Source organism: Scyliorhinus torazame, chromosome 12 (assembly GCF_047496885.1).
Source record: "Scyliorhinus torazame isolate Kashiwa2021f chromosome 12, sScyTor2.1, whole genome shotgun sequence".
Taxonomy (NCBI): Eukaryota; Metazoa; Chordata; class Chondrichthyes; order Carcharhiniformes; family Scyliorhinidae; genus Scyliorhinus; species Scyliorhinus torazame.
This window is the reverse complement of record NC_092718.1, coordinates 182,914,901-182,933,916: the sequence shown is the minus strand read 5'-3', so window position 1 is coordinate 182,933,916 and position 19,016 is coordinate 182,914,901. Positions and strand designations below refer to the sequence as shown.

The 19,016-nt window shown below is 53.7% G+C and overlaps 1 protein-coding gene across 1 annotated transcript in view; it reads right to left on the bottom strand.

Annotated features, from left to right (window-relative positions):
• Window positions 1-15,254: 15,254 nt before the first annotated feature.
• Window positions 15,255-19,016, bottom strand: part of LOC140386778 (acrosin-like) — a 61,224-nt gene continuing 57,462 nt past the window's right edge. Inside the window, exon 5 of the mRNA XM_072469471.1 lies at window positions 15,255-15,973. Coding sequence (XP_072325572.1) covers window positions 15,599-15,973 — 375 coding nt within the window. The 3' untranslated portion in view covers window positions 15,255-15,598. The remainder of the gene's footprint in view (window positions 15,974-19,016) is intronic.

The following is a 19,016-nucleotide window of genomic DNA, read 5'->3' as shown; positions in this document are numbered from 1 at the left end:
CCACAGGCGCTGGCTGAGGCGTGGGGCGATCCTGCGGCCGTGTCCGGGGTACAGGGCCTCCCTCCTCTCCTCCACTCCGTCCAGGAGCGCCTCGATGTCCCGCTCCTGGAACCTCGGTGCTGCACGGCGGGCGGCCATCTTGACGGCTCTCCGTCTTTTGTGCTGCGACGCTGCACGGCGTCAATGACACGGCGCGTCCGTGACGGGTGACGCCGTCGTGAATGGCATCACGCCGCTGCTAGCCCAATCCGGGTTGGAGAATTTGCGCTGTTTCGGTGGGCCCGACGCCGGCGTGATCCGCGCCGTTTGTGGCGCCGGGTTCCGGCCATCGTGCCGATTATCGGAGAATCCCGTCCATGGAGTCCACATGGCTTAATGATGTGAATCAGTGCCCACAAGCTTATACAGGCATGATAGTCATGGAGTCATTGGGTTTTACAGCACAAAAAGAAGCCTTTAGCCAATCATGGGCGAAATTCTCCGTTATCGGCGGAAAGTCCGCCGATCGGCGCAAAAAACGGCGCAAATCCGACTTGCGTCACGTCGGAAAAATGGGTCGAAAGTCTCCGGCCCGAAATGGGCTAGCAGCGACGTAACGGGATCCGCGCTTGCGCAGTGGTTCACGCCGTGCAGCGTCATATGCGCCGCACGGGGTGACGGCTCATAAGGCCGCGCAGCTCCCCCCCCACCCGACCGGAACACCCGACCGCAACACCCGACTGGTTGGCTGGCCGCCGCACAGCCCCGAGGTTCGAGTCACGGGATGTGGAGGCGCTCCTGGACGCGGTGGAGCAGAGGAGGGATGCCCTGTATCCCGGGCACGGCCGCAGAGTTGCCCCACGCCACAGCCGGCGTCTGTGGAGGGAAGTGGCAGAGGCCGTCACCGCTGCGGCCCTGACACCACGGACAGGCACCCAGTGCCACCAGAAGTTGAACGACCTCGTCAGAGCAGGCAGGGTGAGCCTCCCCATATCCCCCCCTCCCCCATATCCCCCCTCCCCCATATCCCCCCTCCCCCATATCCCCCTCCCCCATTTCCCCCCTCCCCCATATCCCCCATATCCCCCCTCCCCCATATCCCCCCTCCCCCATATCCCCCCTCCCCATATCCCCCCTCCCCCATATCCCCCCTTCCCCATATCCCCCTCCCCCATATCCCCCATATCCCCCTCCCCATATCCCCCATATCCCCCCTCCCCATATCCCCCCCTCCCCCATATCCCCCTCTCCCCCATATCCCCCACTCCCCCATATCCCCCTCCCCCATTTCCCCCCTCCCCCATATCCCCCATATCCCCCCTCCCCCATATCCCCCCTCCCCCATATCCCCCCTCCCCCATATCCCCCCTCCCCATATCCCCCCTTCCCCATATCCCCCTCCCCCATATCCCCCCTCCCCCATATCCCCCTCCCCATATCCCCCCTCCCCCATATCCCCCCTCCCCATATCCCCCCTCCCCATATCCCCCATATCCCCCCTCCCCCATATCCCCCCTCCCCATATCCCCCCTCCCCCATATCACCCCCTCCTCATATCCCCCCTCCCCATATCCCCCTCCCCCATATCCCCCCTCCCCCATATCCCCCCTCCCCCATATCCCCTATATCCCCCCTCCCTCATATCCCCCATATCCCTCCTCCCCCATATCCCCCCTCCCCCATATCCCCCCTCCCCCATATCCCCCCTCCCCATATCCCCCATTTCCCCCCCATATCCCCCCTCCCCCATATCCCCCCTCCCCCATATCCCCCTTCCCCATATCCCCCCTCCCCCATATCCCCCCTCCCCCATATCCCCCCCTCCCCCATATCCCCAAGTGAATCCAGCCCTAACCTTAACCTCTGCAATACACGCGCAACCGATGGCGTGCATTCATATACCTGCCTAACAGTGTTGCCTTTTACCCCTGCCACCCCGCCCCCCCGCCCCACAGGAGAAGCGCGCACACAACAATAGGGAGCATGTGAGGACTGGAGGAGGCCCCGTTGATGAGAGGCCACTGACCGAACACGAGGAAAGGGCCCTGGAACTGGCTGGCGGACCTGACGACCGGGAGGTTGCTGATGCAGAGGTCGGGGGCGTAGTAGCAAGTGAGCCACCGACAGCCCGTCCCCATATCCCCCCTCCCCTATATCCCCCTCCCCCATATCACCTGATCACTGCCTGATGTCTAACCATGCATGCTTCATTGTGTATCGCAGGACCAAACGTCCAGGCACCCATCCCCGCAGATGCAGACCGCCCGCAGGATGCCCCTCGGAGGCCACGGGAGACGGAGAGACCTGCACCCTCCAGCATGCGACGCCCGCAGGATGCCCCTCGCACACCACGGGAGACGGAGAGACCCGGACCCTCCAGCATGCGACGCCCGCAGGATGCCCCTCGCACACCACGGGAGACGGAGAGACCTGGAGCAACAGGGAGACGACACCCCCGTCACGTGCGGGAGCGACCACCCAGCGACGAGGGGGGCAGCCACAGGCCCCCGTCACATCCGAGCCAGGACACCACTACCCAGGACACCACTACCCAGGACACCACTACCCGGGACACCACTACCCGGGACAGCACTGCCAGGACACCCCTACCCGGGACACCACTACCCGGGACACCACTACCTGGGACAGCACTGCCCAGGACACCCCTACACGGGACACCACTACCCAGGAAGACGAAATACCGGACAGTGACTCAGAGTGGATGGGTGGAGACGAACCCCCACCCCAAAGTGCCATGGACTCAGAGTGGGACGAAGAGCACGACACAACGCCACTACTGTCACCAACACCCTCCACCATCGCAGAAACACTCACCTCGGTTGGGCACTTTAGTGATGAGGCGTCTGGTACACTCACTGGTGCGCACAACACAGCCGTCCCGGTACAGCAGGTGGAGGTAGGAGCAGCAGAGGGGCCGGGCGGTCGGAGGGCAGCCCAGCCCAAGCGAACATCTGCCGCCCAGGTGGATCCCGGGTTCCTGGAGTTACCACACCCACACATAGACCCGATGCAACCACCGACCCGGAGACGAGCGAAGAGGGTGACGGCCGGCTTGCGGCGGCTGCAGTCGCAGGTGGAGGAGTCCACCCACGTCCAGGAGCTGGGAGTGGTCATGCGTGCCAACCAAGCTGACACCGCATGGGTGGCGTCCGCGGTGGAGGCAATGGGTGCGACGGTGTCAGACATGGGGAACGGTTTGCGAGGCCTGGGGCTTTCCGTGCAGGCGGCGTCTGTGGCCCAGGAAATGGCTGCCCTCTCACAGGAGGCCATGAGCCAGTGCCAGCGCCAGATGGCAGAGGCGCTCAACGCCATAGCCCAGTCTCTGCAGGCCATGGCCCAGTCTCAGCAGGCCATGGCCCAGTCTCTGCAGGCCATCGCTGAGGGCATTGGCGCCAGTGGCCATGTGCGAGCCGGCGTCGCACTGTCACAGACAGGGTTTGCCAACCCCCTGGGCTCCATGGCTGCAAACCTGCAGACCCCTGTCGATACCAGCACGGGCCTCCAGGACTGGCAGCGCCAGATGTCAGGGGGGCGTCGGATGGCCAGTCCGTTCGCATCCCCCACCCATGTAGAGGCCTGGGGGCCATCGGGCACCCCGAGGGAGGAGGAGGTGGTGTGGTTATCCTGGCTCCCCCTGTAGGGGAGGTCCCGGTACACCGCGACACCTCGGACTCCCCCCCTTCCGTCCCAGGTGCATCGGGTGGGCAACGGGCAGGACAGGCTGGCAGCTCGCCATCCCAGTCGCCCGGGCCGCAGCCTGGCCCATCTAGGCCAGAACGCCCCAGGAAACGGCCGCCAAAGGGATCCAGTGTCAGAGGGCAGGAATCACAGGAGTCCACCTCCAGTTCTGCTGTACCGTCTGGGGAACCACGTAGACGTAGTCAAAGGGCCCGTAAGGCCAAACAATTAGACACTGAGTAAGTTGGCACGGGTGAAGGGCACAGATGAGTTTTAGGGGCTAGGGCACGTGCATGAACTCCTTTGGTTATTAAAGTCAATGTTACACCTACAGAAGCTGCCTTTGTGCTCTGTCCAAAGCGTGCGGGGGTGTCATGTACGTTGAGCGCAAGTGTGTGTGTGAGGGGTGGTCTTACCTCAGCCCCAGGTGAGTCTGCCCCCTTCCCCCTGGGCCGCCATCAACATCCCCCGGGCAGAGGACGGGACCGTGCGCTGCAGTGTCACAGCCGCATGCAGGGATGGTCCGGGTGGATGGTGGTACTGTGGCCATGGGTCAGACATAGTCCAACGATGTAGAGCCAGGAGCTCACCGCAGGGCGGGTTGTCATCATCCTCCATGGCCTGCAATAGACACGCATCCACCCGCAACTGTGTGAGCCCGGCCCGTTGTGCCGCAGGTGGATCGGCAATGCGGGGGGGTGGTGTGCATGCGGGTGGGGTGGGTGGGGTTGGGGATGGGGGTGGGGATGCTGGGTGGGTGGATGGGTGGGGGGTGTGGGTGGTCGGCTGTTGCCATGGTGTGCGGTCTGTGGCCATACTACCCGATTCCCACGCCCATCTAGTCAGTGAAGCGGGCGGCTATCAGTCTGTCCCGTGCCCGCTGGGCCAGCCGGTAACGGTGGACAGCCACCCGCCTGTGTCTACCTCGTCTGCCCTGACCATTACCCCCATCCCCCTCATCTGGGGAGGACTGCGCCTCTTCCTGCTGCTCCTCCACTCCGCCCTCCTCTGCCTGCGGCACATCGCCCCTCTGCTGGGCTATGTTGTGCAGGACGCAGCACACCACAATGATGTGGCCGACCCTATCTGACCGATACTGGAGGGCGCCCCCAGAGAGGTCCAGGCACCTGAAACGCATCTTCAGCACGCCAAAGCACCTCTCTATCACTCCCCTTGTCGCTACATGGGCATCATTGTAGCGGTTCTCCGCCTCATTGCGTGGCCTCCGTATAGGCGTCATCAGCCACGATCGCAATGGGTAGCCCCTGTCGCCCAGCAACCAGCCCCCCAGCCGGGGATGGCGTCCCTCGTACATGCCGGGGATGGATGACCGCGACAACACGTATGAGTCGTGTACACTGCCTGGGTAACGGGCGCAGACGTGCAGGATCATCATGCGGTGGTCGCAGACCACCTGTATGTTCATCAAATAGGTCCCCTTCCTATTGGTGAACACGGCCCTGTTATCTGCAGGTGGCCGCACGGCGACGTGCATCCCATCGATCGCGCCCTGGACCATGGGCAACCTGGCCACGGCAGAGAAGCCCACGGCCCGGACATCTTGGCTGGCCCGGTCCACGGGGAAGCGGATGTAGCGGTGCGCCATGGCATATAGGGCATCTGTCACTGCCCGGATGCACCGATGCACCGATGTCTGCGATATGCCGGACAGGTCCCCGCTCGGTGCCTGGAATGACCCCGTTGCATAAAAGTTCAGGGCCACCGTAACCTTGACGGACACGGGGAGAGGGTGTCCCCCGCCAGTGCCATGCGGTGACAGGTGTGCCAGCAGGTGGCAGATGTGTGCCACGGTTTGCCGCCTCATCCGGAGTCTCCTCCTGCATTCCCGGTCCGTGAGGTCCTGGTATGACTGCCGGGGCCGGTACACACGGGGCGCCCTCGGGTGCCTCCGTTGCCGTGGGGCCGCGACGTCCTCCTCCCCCTCCTCGTCCTGTCGGTCAGGTGTCCCTCCAGCCTGGGCGGCTGCCGCCTGCCCCTCTGCGGCAGCCTGCGCCGCCTCTCTGGCACGCTCCTCCTCCTCCTCCTCATCCAGGGCCACATAGACATGAGCGGCTGCCGCCACGGCGGCCAACATCGCTGGATGATCGGAAAACATGACGGCCTGGTGGGGGGGAGGGGAACGACGACATGTCATCATTGCCCATATCCCCTCCTCCCCCCAGCCAGGTGGCAGGGACCGCATGGGTCCAACTGTTGGAGGCTGGCACCTGGCCAGGTGGACCAACAAACTTGCCCTCGCATCCCCCTCCCCGGCACGGACCCCCCCCATCCCCCTCCCCGGCACAGACCCCCCCCCAACCTCCACCCCGGCACGGACCCCCCCCCCAACCTCCACCCCGGCACGGACCCCCATCCCCCTCCCCGGCACGGACCCCCCCATCCCCCTCCCCGGCACGGACCCCCCCCCATCCCCCTCCCCGGCACGGACCCCCCCCCAACCTCCACCCCGGCACGGACCCCCCCCATCCCCCTCCCCGGCACAGACCCCCCCCCTCCCCCTCCCCGGCACGGACCCCCCCCAACCTCCACCCCGGCACGGACCCCCCATCCACCTCCCCAGCACGGACCCCCCCCCCAACCTCCACCCCGGCACGGACCCCCCATCCCCCTCCCCGGCAGGGACCCCCCCCATCCCCCTCCCCGGCACGGACCCCCCCCCCATCCCCCTCACCGGCACGGACCCCCCCATCCCCCTCCCCGGCACGGACCCCCCCCCAACCTCCACCCCGGCACGGACCCCCCCATCCCCCTCCCCGGCACGGACCCCCCCCCCCCATCCCCCTCCCCGGCATGGACCCCCCCCACAACCTCCACCCCGGCACGGACCCCCCCACAACCTCCACCCCGGCACGGACCCCCCCATCCCCCTCCCTGGCACGGAACCCCCCCCAACCTCCACCCCAGCACGGATCCCCCTCCCCGGCACGGACCCCCCCCAACCTCCACCCCGGCACGGACCCCCCCCCCCAACCTCCACCCCGGCACTGACCCCCCATCCCCCTCCCCGGCACGGACCCCGCCCCATCCCCCTCCCCGGCACGGACCCCCCCCACAACCTCCACCCCGGCACGGACCCCCCCACAACCTCCACCCCGGCACGGACCCCCCCATCCCCCACCCTGGCACGGAACCCCCCCAACCTCCACCCCGGCACGGACCCCCTTCCCCCTCCCCGGCACGGACCCCCCCCCAACCTCCACCCCGGCACGGACCCCCCCCCAACCTCCACCCCGGCAATGACACCCCATCCCCCTCCCCGGCACGGACCCCCCCCCCCATCCCCCTCCCCGGCACGGACCCCCCTCCCGGCACTCCCCCGGAGCCCAGCCTACTCTAACCACCTCCCCCCCCCCCCGCCGCACACACACACACACAACCCAAGACACACCTCTCCTCACGCATTCAGACTGCGGCCACGCCATCGCCTGCCCAGAGCCAACCCCCCAGGCCGTCACTCACCTCCACGCTGGTCGGCGTGAACCTGGAGCACAGGGTCATGCCGATGAAAAGGAGGTTTAATTTATGTCGACGTGAACGGTCATCACGTCAACGGGACTTCGGCCCATCCGGAAGGGAGAATATCGGCAGGCCGAAAATCGGCTGCCTTGCGCAGACCCGTGTCATTCTCCGACGGCAGCGGCGACATTAACGCCCCGCCGACTTTTCTCCCTTCGGAGACTTCGGCAACCGGCGGGGGCGGGATTCACGGCGGCCAACGGCCATTCTCCGACCCCCTGGGGGGTCGGAGAATGACGCCCCATGTCTGCACCTATCTATTCTAATCCTATTTCCCAGCACTTGGTCCGTAGCCTTATATGCTTTGGCGATCTCCACCTCACCACTGCGTCAGCGAATGAATTGGAAGCAAGATGCGACATCAGGGAAACAGTCCATTTGACAGCAAGGTCTATTTACTCAGCTGCTGTCTCTCACAGATCTTGTGGCCAATTTGAGATCTGCATTGACAGAAAGCTGAAGCAGGTTATTGATTGAGTTCCAGTCTCCAAAAGGTTCTCTTCCTGATAACAGGTTCGAACATTTGAAACACTTTGTTCTAACTGCGATGATGCCTTCTCCAAGAACAATAACAAAGTTAGCATATCATTGCTAATAATATAATGCAACATTTGATAAAAACCCTTCATTTTTGCCATCGTCTTGTCAATGAAAGCCTGGACTTCTTCCTGTTTTCAAAGGTGCTTATCATATTAAATACTGACGCTGTTGCTTGTAAGACATCTGACCCACTTTGCGTACAATAACAGCATGGGGAAATTGGTGCAATTTGGCCCTGTTCTGACCCTCTCACTTGTGGTTTCTCCTCCACTTGTTCACCGGTTCGATTCCCGGCTTGGGTCACTGTCTGTGCGGAGTCTGCACGTTCTCCCCGTGTGTGCGTGGGTTTCCTCCGGGTGTTCTGGTTTCCTCCCACAGTCCAAAGATGTGCAGATTAGGTGGATTGGTTATGCTAAATTGCCCTTAGTGTCCAAAATTGTCCTTAGTGTTGGGTGGGGTTACGGGGTTATGGGGATAGGGCGGAGTTGTGGGCTTGGATAGGGTGCTATTTCCAAGAGCCGGTGCAGACTCGATGGGCCAAATGGCCTCCTTCTGCACTGTAACTTCTATGATACTATGATACTGGTCTGGTCCAATCAGTATGTATTATTCCTGTCTTCATGTATTCTAATCCTATTTAATTCTGGATGTCAGTCCAACACACACCAAATTATGATGAGAAACTAGACCTGATGCATCTCCTACTGATAGTTTACACACTCAAATGAATGAGCTTCTAACACGCCACTCAAGATAGAAAAATAGACATTCATGGAAAATTATGTTATGTTACTTTAAAAAGTTATGAATTAAGTAAATAAAATACCCACGCTGAAATGCATTAACATGTGGCTGTCAAACTAACCTCAAAAGTTCAGTGAGCCAGAAAAATTACCCTGGAGTCTGTTCTCCAAATAGCTTGCTGTTCCCCAAGTTAGTGCATTAACCTGTATGGCAACTGTGCAGTGCTATTACAAAATACATGCAACCATTATTTTCTGGACTGTAAATGGTTTCCCAGTTGACTTGACAGTTTCAAATCATTGTTTGTCTCAAGGGATTACTATTACTTTATTGGGGCGGCACCGTAGCACAGTGGTTAGCACTGTTGCTTCATAGCGCCAGGGACCGGGTTTGATTCCCGCTTGGGCCACTGGCTGTGTGGAGTCTGCACGTTCTCCCATGTCTGCGTGGATTTCCTCCGGGTGCTCCGCTTTCCTCCCACAAATCCCGAAAGACGTGCTTGTTAGGTGAATTGGACATTCTGAATTCTCCCTCAGTGCGCCGGAGCGTGGCGACTAGGGGACTTTCACAGCAACTTCATTGCAGTGTTAATGTAAGCCTACTTGGGACACTAATAAAGATTATTATTAATCTATTACAGATTAACATACGGAATCACAGAATCTTTACAATGCAGAAGGAGGCCCATTGAGTCTGCACTGACTCGCTGAAAGAGCATTCTGTCTAATCCCACTTCCCTGGTTTATCCCCGTAACCTTGCACATTCAATCATTTCAGACTGCAATCCAATTCCCTTTTGATTATCTCGATCGAACGTGCCACCACCACTCTCTCAGGGTGTTCTTTCCAAACTCCAACCACCCTCTGGATGAAATCATTTTCCCTCACATCCCTCCTACTCCTTTGCTGCCTGTTTCCATCCATATACACAAGGATTATTTGTGTAAATTGCTTGCAGTCACTGAGGTATAATATAATAGAATGACACTGCACAGAAGGAGGCCATTCAGCCCATTGTGTCTGTGCTCGTACTTTGAAAGATTTATCCAATTCAGCCAACACTTTCCCTCCAGCCCTCCAAACCGTTGCACATCATTTCTCTTCAAGTCTTTATCCAATTCTCTTTTGAAAGTTAGAATTCAATCTGCTTCCACCACCTTTTTGGTCAGTGCATTCCCAGATCACACCAGAACTGACTGTATGTTTTAAAAAATGTCCAACCAGCCAGGACTGATGTTAGTTTAGCCTTTTTCTTCCAGCTTCAGAAATTGCAAAAAGCTGCATTGTGGGTTAATTGAGTCCATCCGAGGATAATCACTGTCCCTGGTAAAAACCGCAGGCTCCTTGCTGAACTTTCAAAGGGTTGAGCATTGTCAGACAGGAATGATAATTTATTTCTGACAAAATTAAAGTGTAAGCTCATCATATTTGATGTTTCAAAATCTCATTATTTCAGAACATCAGCACACAACATAAGCACTTGAATTTCATAGAATCATAGAATTTACAGTGCAGAAGGAGGCCATTCGGCCCATCGAGTCTGCCCCGGTCGTTGGAACGAGGAGCCCTACTTAAGCCCACACCTCCATCCTAACCCAGTAACCCCACCTAATCTTTTCGGACACTAAAGGGCAATTGAGCATGGCCAATCCACCTAACCTGCACATCTTTGGACTGTGGGAGGAAACCGGAGCACCCGGAGGAAACCCACGCAGACACGGGAGAAAGTGCAAACTCCACACATACAGTCTCTCGAGGCTGGAATTGAACCGGGGACCGTGGACCTGTGAGGCAGCAGTGCTAACCATTGTGCCGCCCCAATTTGGAAGTGTTTACTCAGACTTACATGGATTTGGTATTTATCAATGAAATTCCATGCTTGTAAGCAAACGATCTGCCACACAGTGAAGATATTCCGCAGTTTAATTGCCTGTTTTAATTTAAACTGATTTTTGGATGCACTGATACACAAGTTGGCAATCTACACACAAGTTAGGAATCTGGATGACAGTAAATTGGACTAGCCAAGTTGGAGACATTTCTCAGTTGAAAGTGGTTACCAGATTTATTAAATTGCCTGTTCCTGTTGATCATGTTTGCTGAATGCTAATGGTGTAGTCCAGCATATTTAGCAGCTACACTGGAACTCACTGGCCAAGAAAGGTTGGGCGTTGAGAGTAATCATGTCAGGGTCTGTTTATTCTTTCAATTCTAGCCTTTATAGTCTAAATACTTAAATATTGCAAAACACTTATCAAATTAAGATATAGATAAATGATTAACTCTATGTCAAGTGGCAGCACTAAGTTGTGTCAGACTTTTGGTAGCCTCTATGTAGGTAACGTTTTGAGCTCACTCACAGTGTCTGCTAAATGTCTGACTAGTTACAAATCACAAAGTCTGTTGCTATCTTATCAAGGTCGAGTTACATTTTGTAAGTACCCACCTAATATTACAGCAGAAACCAAAGTATAGAAGAAACATTTCTTTGTAAATAAAATGTGTCACTGTATGTTTATAAAGCAGTAGAAAAATGAAGATGAAGAACCCACAGTAACAGCCCTCTAGACTGTTCCTGCCATTCAATTAGATAACAGATGATTTGTGATCTGACTCCAGAAATCCCTCTTTGCCCCATATCCTGTGATGTATTTGGTTAATAAAAATCTATTAATTTCGTATTTAAGTTGATCAATTAAGATTATTTGTGGAGGAGAGTCCCCAGCTTTTACCATGTTTCCTAACCATTCCTGAAAGGTTTGGCTCCAATGTTTTAATACACCCCCCTCCCCGAGTTTTAAATCCACAGGCAGTAGATAAAGCTTTTTCTCTATGTACCTTAAGAGTTTGAGTTGTAGATCTTTTATTTCAACATTCAAGAGTAAACTTTTCACTTTGAAATTATGCCCAAAATGCACTCAACATTGTTCTGGGTAAGTTACCATTCAAGTTTCCAACAAACATCATTTGCCTGATCAAAAACGCAAAATCTTGAATAAATTATCATGATTGGACGGTGTTAAAGAATGCAATTATTTATTTTTTTCTCTCTCTCTTTTACATTTAAATGTACTCATTGATGCATTTAAAAGTGCTAACCGGACCAATTTTATTAATAGAGATGAAAATGGATTTGTCACAAATTTTACACATTTTTAACCAGTCTTCAGTCCTCACCTGATTCAAAAATCACTGAAAATGACACTTAAAAAATCATACTCAGTCATATACTAGTTTCTTTGCTGTACACTTTTTTAAAAAAGTGTCTTGATGAAAGAGAGCGAGGTACAGGGACAGAGAGGGGTAGGGAGGGAAATCCAGTGCAAGGGATCAAGGCAAATGAAGGCACAGCCACCAATGGTGGAACATTAATAACTGCGAACGCACAGGGTGTCGGAATTAGAGCACCTTGGAGAAGCTTGAGGTGAACGCAGAGATAGGGAAGGGCATGACCAGGAGCCAATGGAGGTCAGTGAGCACAAGAAGAACAGAACTTGCTGCAATTTATGACAAGGGTAGCAGAATTTTGGATGACCATAAGTTTACAGACATTGGAATGTGAGAGACCAGCCCGAAGTGCATTGGAATGGTCAAGTCGCGAGGTAATAAAGGCATGGATGAGGGTTTCAGCAACAGATGAGCTTAGACAGGGGCAAATCGACTGATGTTATGGAGGTTGAATTATGTGGTCTTGGTGACTTCACCTTTAAATCTCCCCAATCCTTTGCACTGCTTCCGCCAATTACGCTCAGAGAGTATTGATATTACAGGCGCAAACCAGTGGTAATTCTACCCACTGTACATTCTGAATTGATGGGATTCAAAATAAAGAATTGCCTTTGTTTTTCAAAACGTTGATTGAACAATATACAAAATGATGGCGTATGTAATCTGAACAAAAATTGATCACACATTGTTTAAACAAAAAGTCCATTATAATACAGAGCATTAGTTATTAGCAAACTGATCAACAAGCCACAACAGTGTGTGCTAGCCTGTCAAACCTTTTATTCATTTTGAGAGTGTCCACACTAAGTTTAAAACAAATTCATATTAGTTCTTCATTGATTTTCACAATTGAAAAATGAAAGGCAAAGTTCCATGGGCGGGATTCTCCGTTCTAGCGGCAGTGCGTTGACGCCGTCGTGAACGCCGGAACGGCAGGCGCGGGTCCACGCATGCACGGGGGTTGCCTTCTCCACGGCGGTCCCCGGGCAACATGGCAGAGCCCTACTGGGGCCTGGCGCGAAGGAATATAGGCCCCCCCCGGAATTAGTCCACCCGCCGATCGGCTGCCCCCGATCGCCGGCCTGGCCACCGTTGAGGACCCCCCCCCCTCCCCCCCAGAGTCGGATCCCTCTTCCCCACACCGGGACAGCCCCCGCAGCCAGAACGCCGAGGTCCCACCGGGTAGGACCAAACGCGAACGTCGCCGGCGGGACTCGGCCGAACTCGGCGGGCGTTTGGCCAGTCGAGCGCGGAGAATCGCCGGGGGGGGGGGGGGCGCATTGAGCGAGCGCCGGCGCCACTGCCGCTGATTCTCTGGTCGCCGGAGAATCGGCGGCCTGGTGTTGGAGCGGCGTCGCATGCTTCGCGCCCCCCCCCCCCCGCCAATTCTCCGACCGGGCGCGGGATCAGAGAATCCTGCCCCTTTTTATTAAATCACCTCAAAAGGGCAATGCTAGAAATCTCACCAAAATAAAAGCCAAAGTACATCAGCTGTTCGCCGAAGCCAAGCCTAGCATTTAAAAGCTTGACGTTTATGAGAGCAGAGAGGTTTTGAGGTATAGGTGTGAAGTAAATGCTTCCCAACAAGTTGGTCATAGGGATTTAAAATGAATTATTTTTAGGGACCAGGAGGAAGTTTTGTCTTCCTGGCCTTTTATTGGGTCTTCAGAGCCAGCTGCTTACCTTCGGAATTGTGAGTGGTACTGGGCCGAGCAAAGACTGTGGGAGGGATTCACCGTCTCCCCCCCAGCCCAGTTTTCCGACGTGGCGCGCCCACACCCCGGCAGCGGGATTCTCCGTTCCGGCAGCCGGCCAATGGGGTTTCTCATTGTCGCCATCCCACACCATCAGGAAACACACGGGCGTGAATGCGCTGCCAGCAAAACGGAGGATCGCGCCGATGGAGAATCCCGCTGTGTCGGTCCTGGCCACAGTACTAAGGATTTGTGCTCCACACCTAGCCGTGCCTCTAGACAAGCTGTTCCAGTATACCTACAACACTGGTATCATCTACCTGATAAGGTGGAAAATTGCCCTTGTATGTCAAATGCACAAAAAGCAGGCCAAATCTGCTATAGCTATTTGTCGCCCCATCATCTCATTCACAATCATCAGAAAAATGATGGAATGTGTCGCTGGCCTTGCTATCAATCATAGAATCTACAGAATCATAGAATCTACAGAATCATAGAATCTACCATGCAGGAGGAGGCCATTGGCCCATCAGGTCTGCACCGGCCCTTGGAAAGAGCACCCTACCTAAGCACCTCCACCCTATCCCAGTAACCCCATCTAACCTTTTTGGACACTAAGGACAATTTATCATGGCCAATCCACCTAACCTGCACATGTTTGGACTGTGGGAGGAAACCTGAACCCCCTGAGGAAACCCATGTGGACACGGGGAGAACGTGCAGACTCCGCAAAGACAGTGACCCAAGCCGGAATCGAACCTGGGACCCTGGAGTTGTGAGGTAACTGCGCTAACCATTGTGCTACCATGTCGCCCAATCAGCACTTACTCAACTCACACACAGGCTACTAGCTAATGCTCAGTTTGTATTCCGCCAGGGACTCTCAGCTGCAAACCTCATCCAAACACGAACAAAAGATCTGAAATCCTGAGGTGAGGTGAGGTGAGAGTGACTGCATCTGACATCTAGGAAACATTTGACAGATTGTGGCTTCAAGGAGCCCTAGCCAAATTGAAATCAATAGGAATTGGGGTAAACTCTCCACCTAGCAGAAGGAGACGGTTGTGATGGTCGGAGGCTAATCATTTCAGTCTCAGGATATCACTGCAAGAGTGCTAGGCTCATTCACCTTCAGGTGCTTCATCAATGACCTATCATCCATCAAAAGGTCAGAATTGGGGATGTTTATCATGATAATGGTGTCTGATCCCACTTGTAACTCCTCAGATAAAGAAGCCGTCTGCGTCCATATGAAGCAAGATCTGTACAACATTCGGCTTGGAATGCTAAATGGCGAATAACATTCGCAACACACAAGTGTCAGACAATAATTATCTCTCATCAAGAAATATCTAACATACCTCCTTGATAGTCAATGGCATTCCCGTCACCGAATCCTCAATATCCTGGGCATCAGAAACTTAGACAGTCACTAAAAAAGCAGTTCAGGGGCTGGGAATCCTGAGATGGGGAACTCAATCATCTCATGATTCTCCATATTAGAATGTTGGTAGAAGTCTCCACTCCCATGGATGAGAACAGCTCCAAAAACCCTCAAACTCGACACGATCCAAGATATAACAACCCTGGCAACTCATTTAGGACCTTAAACATTCACTCTCTCCACCACCATTGCACAGTGGCAGAAGTGTGTAACATCCTTTCTACACGATACCTGCAGCAACTTGCCAAGTCTCCATCAAAAGCACCATCCCAACCCACAACCTCTACCATCTAGCGATAGAGGGAGCACCACCGTCGGTCAGTCCCCTCCAAGTCACACACCGTCCTGACTTGGTATATCATTGTCGCTGGGTCACAATCATGGAATCCCTCCCGAACAGCACTGTGACCACCAACAGTTCAAGAAGTCAGCTCTACACCACCTTCCCAAGGACAACTAGGAATGGGCAAATTTGCTGACCTAACCAGCCCCCATCCCATGCAGGCATTTAAAAAAAATTGTTTTGGATAATTTTTCTCTATTGCTTTTAACATTTATGGGGTGAACTTGACTGCAATTGAGGTACAAGTAATTGATTGAAATGAGAGCTGAGGGCAAGGATATGATGCATCTCAATTGACTTAAGGAGACATTGGGTGCAACAACAATTTTAGTAGGGATTCTGTGTATCTTTCTGAAATGTACTTTAATTATAAAACAAAAGGATTTTGACTCAGAAACAACCAGTACAAAAGTGATATAAAAGAAGCAGATTTAAAAGAGGAATTGTTTGTCCAGGTAAGTGTCTCTGCACCATTGAGGTAGGTTCCTTTGTGCCAAACTGTATGTTGGAGGGCACTGAGGGGTTCTCTGCTGAACCTTCTGTTGCCGCCATGCCATAATCACTCATGTATTCCACACCAGTGTCCTCACTTTGGGAAATCGATATGCCGGTTTTCTTTTCGATCCATTCACCATATGTGTTTGTACTTGTGTAGACACCAGGTTTAAAACGCTCTGCGCAGCCTTTTCCCCAGCTAACTACTCCAACCACGAAAAATCGATCAGTACCCTTAAGCTGACATGACAGGGGCCCACCGCTGTCACCCTGAGAAAAAATAAAGTCAGAGCAATGTCAGTGTGTGGAGCCTGGCTGCAAACACAAGCAGGGCATTTTATATATATCGTTGAGTATGACATAGTATAAATTCAAGCATTCCAACATCTATTTATTACATTGTGGTAATACCAGGTATTGCAGTACCTGAGAGGTGGATGACCATTGGCTAGAACTAGGAGTCTACCATTGGCTAACGTACATAGCTCCGCCCAGAGAGGCGGGGTATAAGAACCAATGCCGTCCCAGCAGCCTTCACTTTCTGTATCGAAGCTGCTGGGTACAGGTCTAGCTGATTAAAGCCTACTAGTTATGACTCACCTTGTCTCGAGAGTAATTGATTGTGCATCATTCATGTACCTTGATTTAGGTTTTGAAAGAACGTTGACAAAGGTAAAGACAATTATACAAAATGCCAACATCCGAAAGTAATCTTTAGATGCTGTTAATTGCTCCAGCAGAACTAGAAATTGGTCTGCCATCGTGTTGACAGGAAAACATGTTGGACTCAAAGGAATTACGTTTGTCATTCAGCTGACATTTTGGGTGGTATTCAACGCCACCCAGGGTGGTGGCAGCAGAGGTGGCAGCTGGGGCAAAGATCCTCCCACCGTGGCCTCCCCATCTGCCATGATTGAGCACCGGATGGCTAATTGAAGGCCAACCAGTGTACCTGCCAGCAAATGGAGGCTTATGGGTAGGAGGATTGGCAACTGCAGCCTGGCATCCAGCAGCAGGTGCGGGCGGCCAGGGCCCGAAATGGCGGTCCCGTCCAGTAGCTGAGTTCAGCAACAACATTTTCAGCAATTACTGCAAAGGAAACAGGAGGTTAGTGAGCCAAACTCAGCAGCAGGAATCCACCTGGCAGTCACCTTGGAGCACATGCAGTTAATGGTTTCTTTGAGCTGTAAAAAGCCAGACATGGCCCCTGAAGCCTCCGGCTCAGTTTACCAGACTATTTGCATCTGATGTGATGTTGATGCCGTCATTTGGCTCTCCTGAAGAGGGCACTGGCCAGAATCTGGATGCAATGGCGTGCGGCTGCTCGGGAGATGCTGCAGGTGTCACCAGTTGCACCTGGGAATGAACCTGAGGTGGCTGTGACCTTGAGGGCCACCAGCATCGGATGCACAAGCACTCAATTAGAACTGACCTCTGCCGCCATCGAGTCGCTGAGAGTTGCTACAGACTCTCGGAACAAACACATTCATCGGAGATACGGGCACCCCAATAGCTGCAGGTAGTTTGAACGCTGCCAGTAGACCCTGCCTGCTGGGTAGCTTTGTTTCCAGGTACTTCACTGTGCTTGGGGCACTCTGAGGCTTTTGCCACTTTGCCATCATCAGGTTACACCTGGTTGGCCAGTGGTGTGCTGCTGTCAGTTGCCACCTCTCCTTCCTTCTCCAGTTCGCCCCCTCACTGGAGGAACCTCCATTTGGGGGTACAATTACGACCATAGTCCCAGTTCTATGTTCTATAGTCCCAGCACACTAACACTCCTGTGTGGACAAACTTTCCCCTGGCTACTGAGTGGAGAGTCATTGCCAAACCCACTTCCTTCAGATAACTGCCAAGATGCCCCTGTCAGGAGGTGTTCTTTATCCACCCAAATGATGCAATGATTTCTACCCCTCACCACTGACAGTGACTTCAGCTGCCTCCAGCTCTTCAGTACAACTCCTGCCAGCCCCTTCATCTGAAATCCCACTGCCACTCAACGAAAGCTGCTGAGCCTGTAAAATGCTGTGGACCTTGTTAAATTTCAGTGTAATACCATCTTGTTTGTCTTTTAATTGGCCTTAACAGGTGGCGAATGGGGTTCTCCTTTTGTCCTCTATCCGCCTCTGGGTTAAATTCTTTGTGGTGAAATGACACTGGCAGTTTGACCCACCCCATGTCATCGCGACATGTTTTTCAATCCAGCCGCATCCCAGGCTGCCTCTCTCCAAAGGATAAAATTCCATATATTGTTGCCGAGTTAACCATCGTCTCATCACAGCTCTACTGCCAGCTGATATATTTAGGTGTCCTTACAGCTGGCACGAGAAAACCTGCAGAACATTAGCCCACATGCAGGCCCTTGTACCCCAGGGCTTTTAACTTACAATCATTGTAATGAGCTAGGCATGGATCAATTAGTCTAAGAAGCCACAAACACGAAAATACACTGCCCACAGGCATCAAGAAAAAATACACTGCACTTACTGCAACTGTTAATGCCTTTGGGCCTTTATCCATATCTGATCCAATGCATTAATTACTAACCAGTTTACCTTCCTTGCTGTACCTGCCCTAGCGCTTAACCCCTGTGTGAGATTGCAGAATTCCTATTCTCCCTCGAGCGTCAGCTCAAAGAGAACTGGATATCTTCTTTGTGCTGCACAAAGATACCAGCAAAGCAGTGTGCAGGGTGTGTTCCTCTACCGAAAGGAGTAGACTAATTCAAAATCAGGATCTGGAGCAAACAATAATGGAACTGGAAACTCAACATGAAGAGAGCAATAAACAGTGTTTTACAGGCGAAAAGCGAACAAAGGATTCTGATATGTGTGGGAACTGAAATACTATGAATAGGACAAAGATTGGCATTGTTAATAACATACAGACTATAGTAAGGACAAAACAGAGCTGTGGTGATAATTATGAATAACAGCACAATCAGTAAAGGCTCTGCTGATTTCTAAGTCTCAGAATACCAGGCTACCTCCCTGGCAACACCTTACCACTTTGCTATCTTCACCCTCTTCCAGCTTCTCCAGGAGTGAGCTAATAATAATAATAATAATCTTTATTAGTGTCACAAGTAGGCTTACATTAACATTGCAATGTAGTTACTGTGAAAATCCCTGAGTCGCCACACGCCGGCACCTGTTTGGATACACTGAGAGCGAATTCAGAATGTCCAATTCCCCTAACAAGCACGTCTTTCGGGACTTGTGGGAGGAAACCGGAGCATCCGGAGGAAACCCACACAGACACGGGGAGAACATGCAGACTCTGCACAGTGACCCAAGCGAGAATCAAACCTTGGACT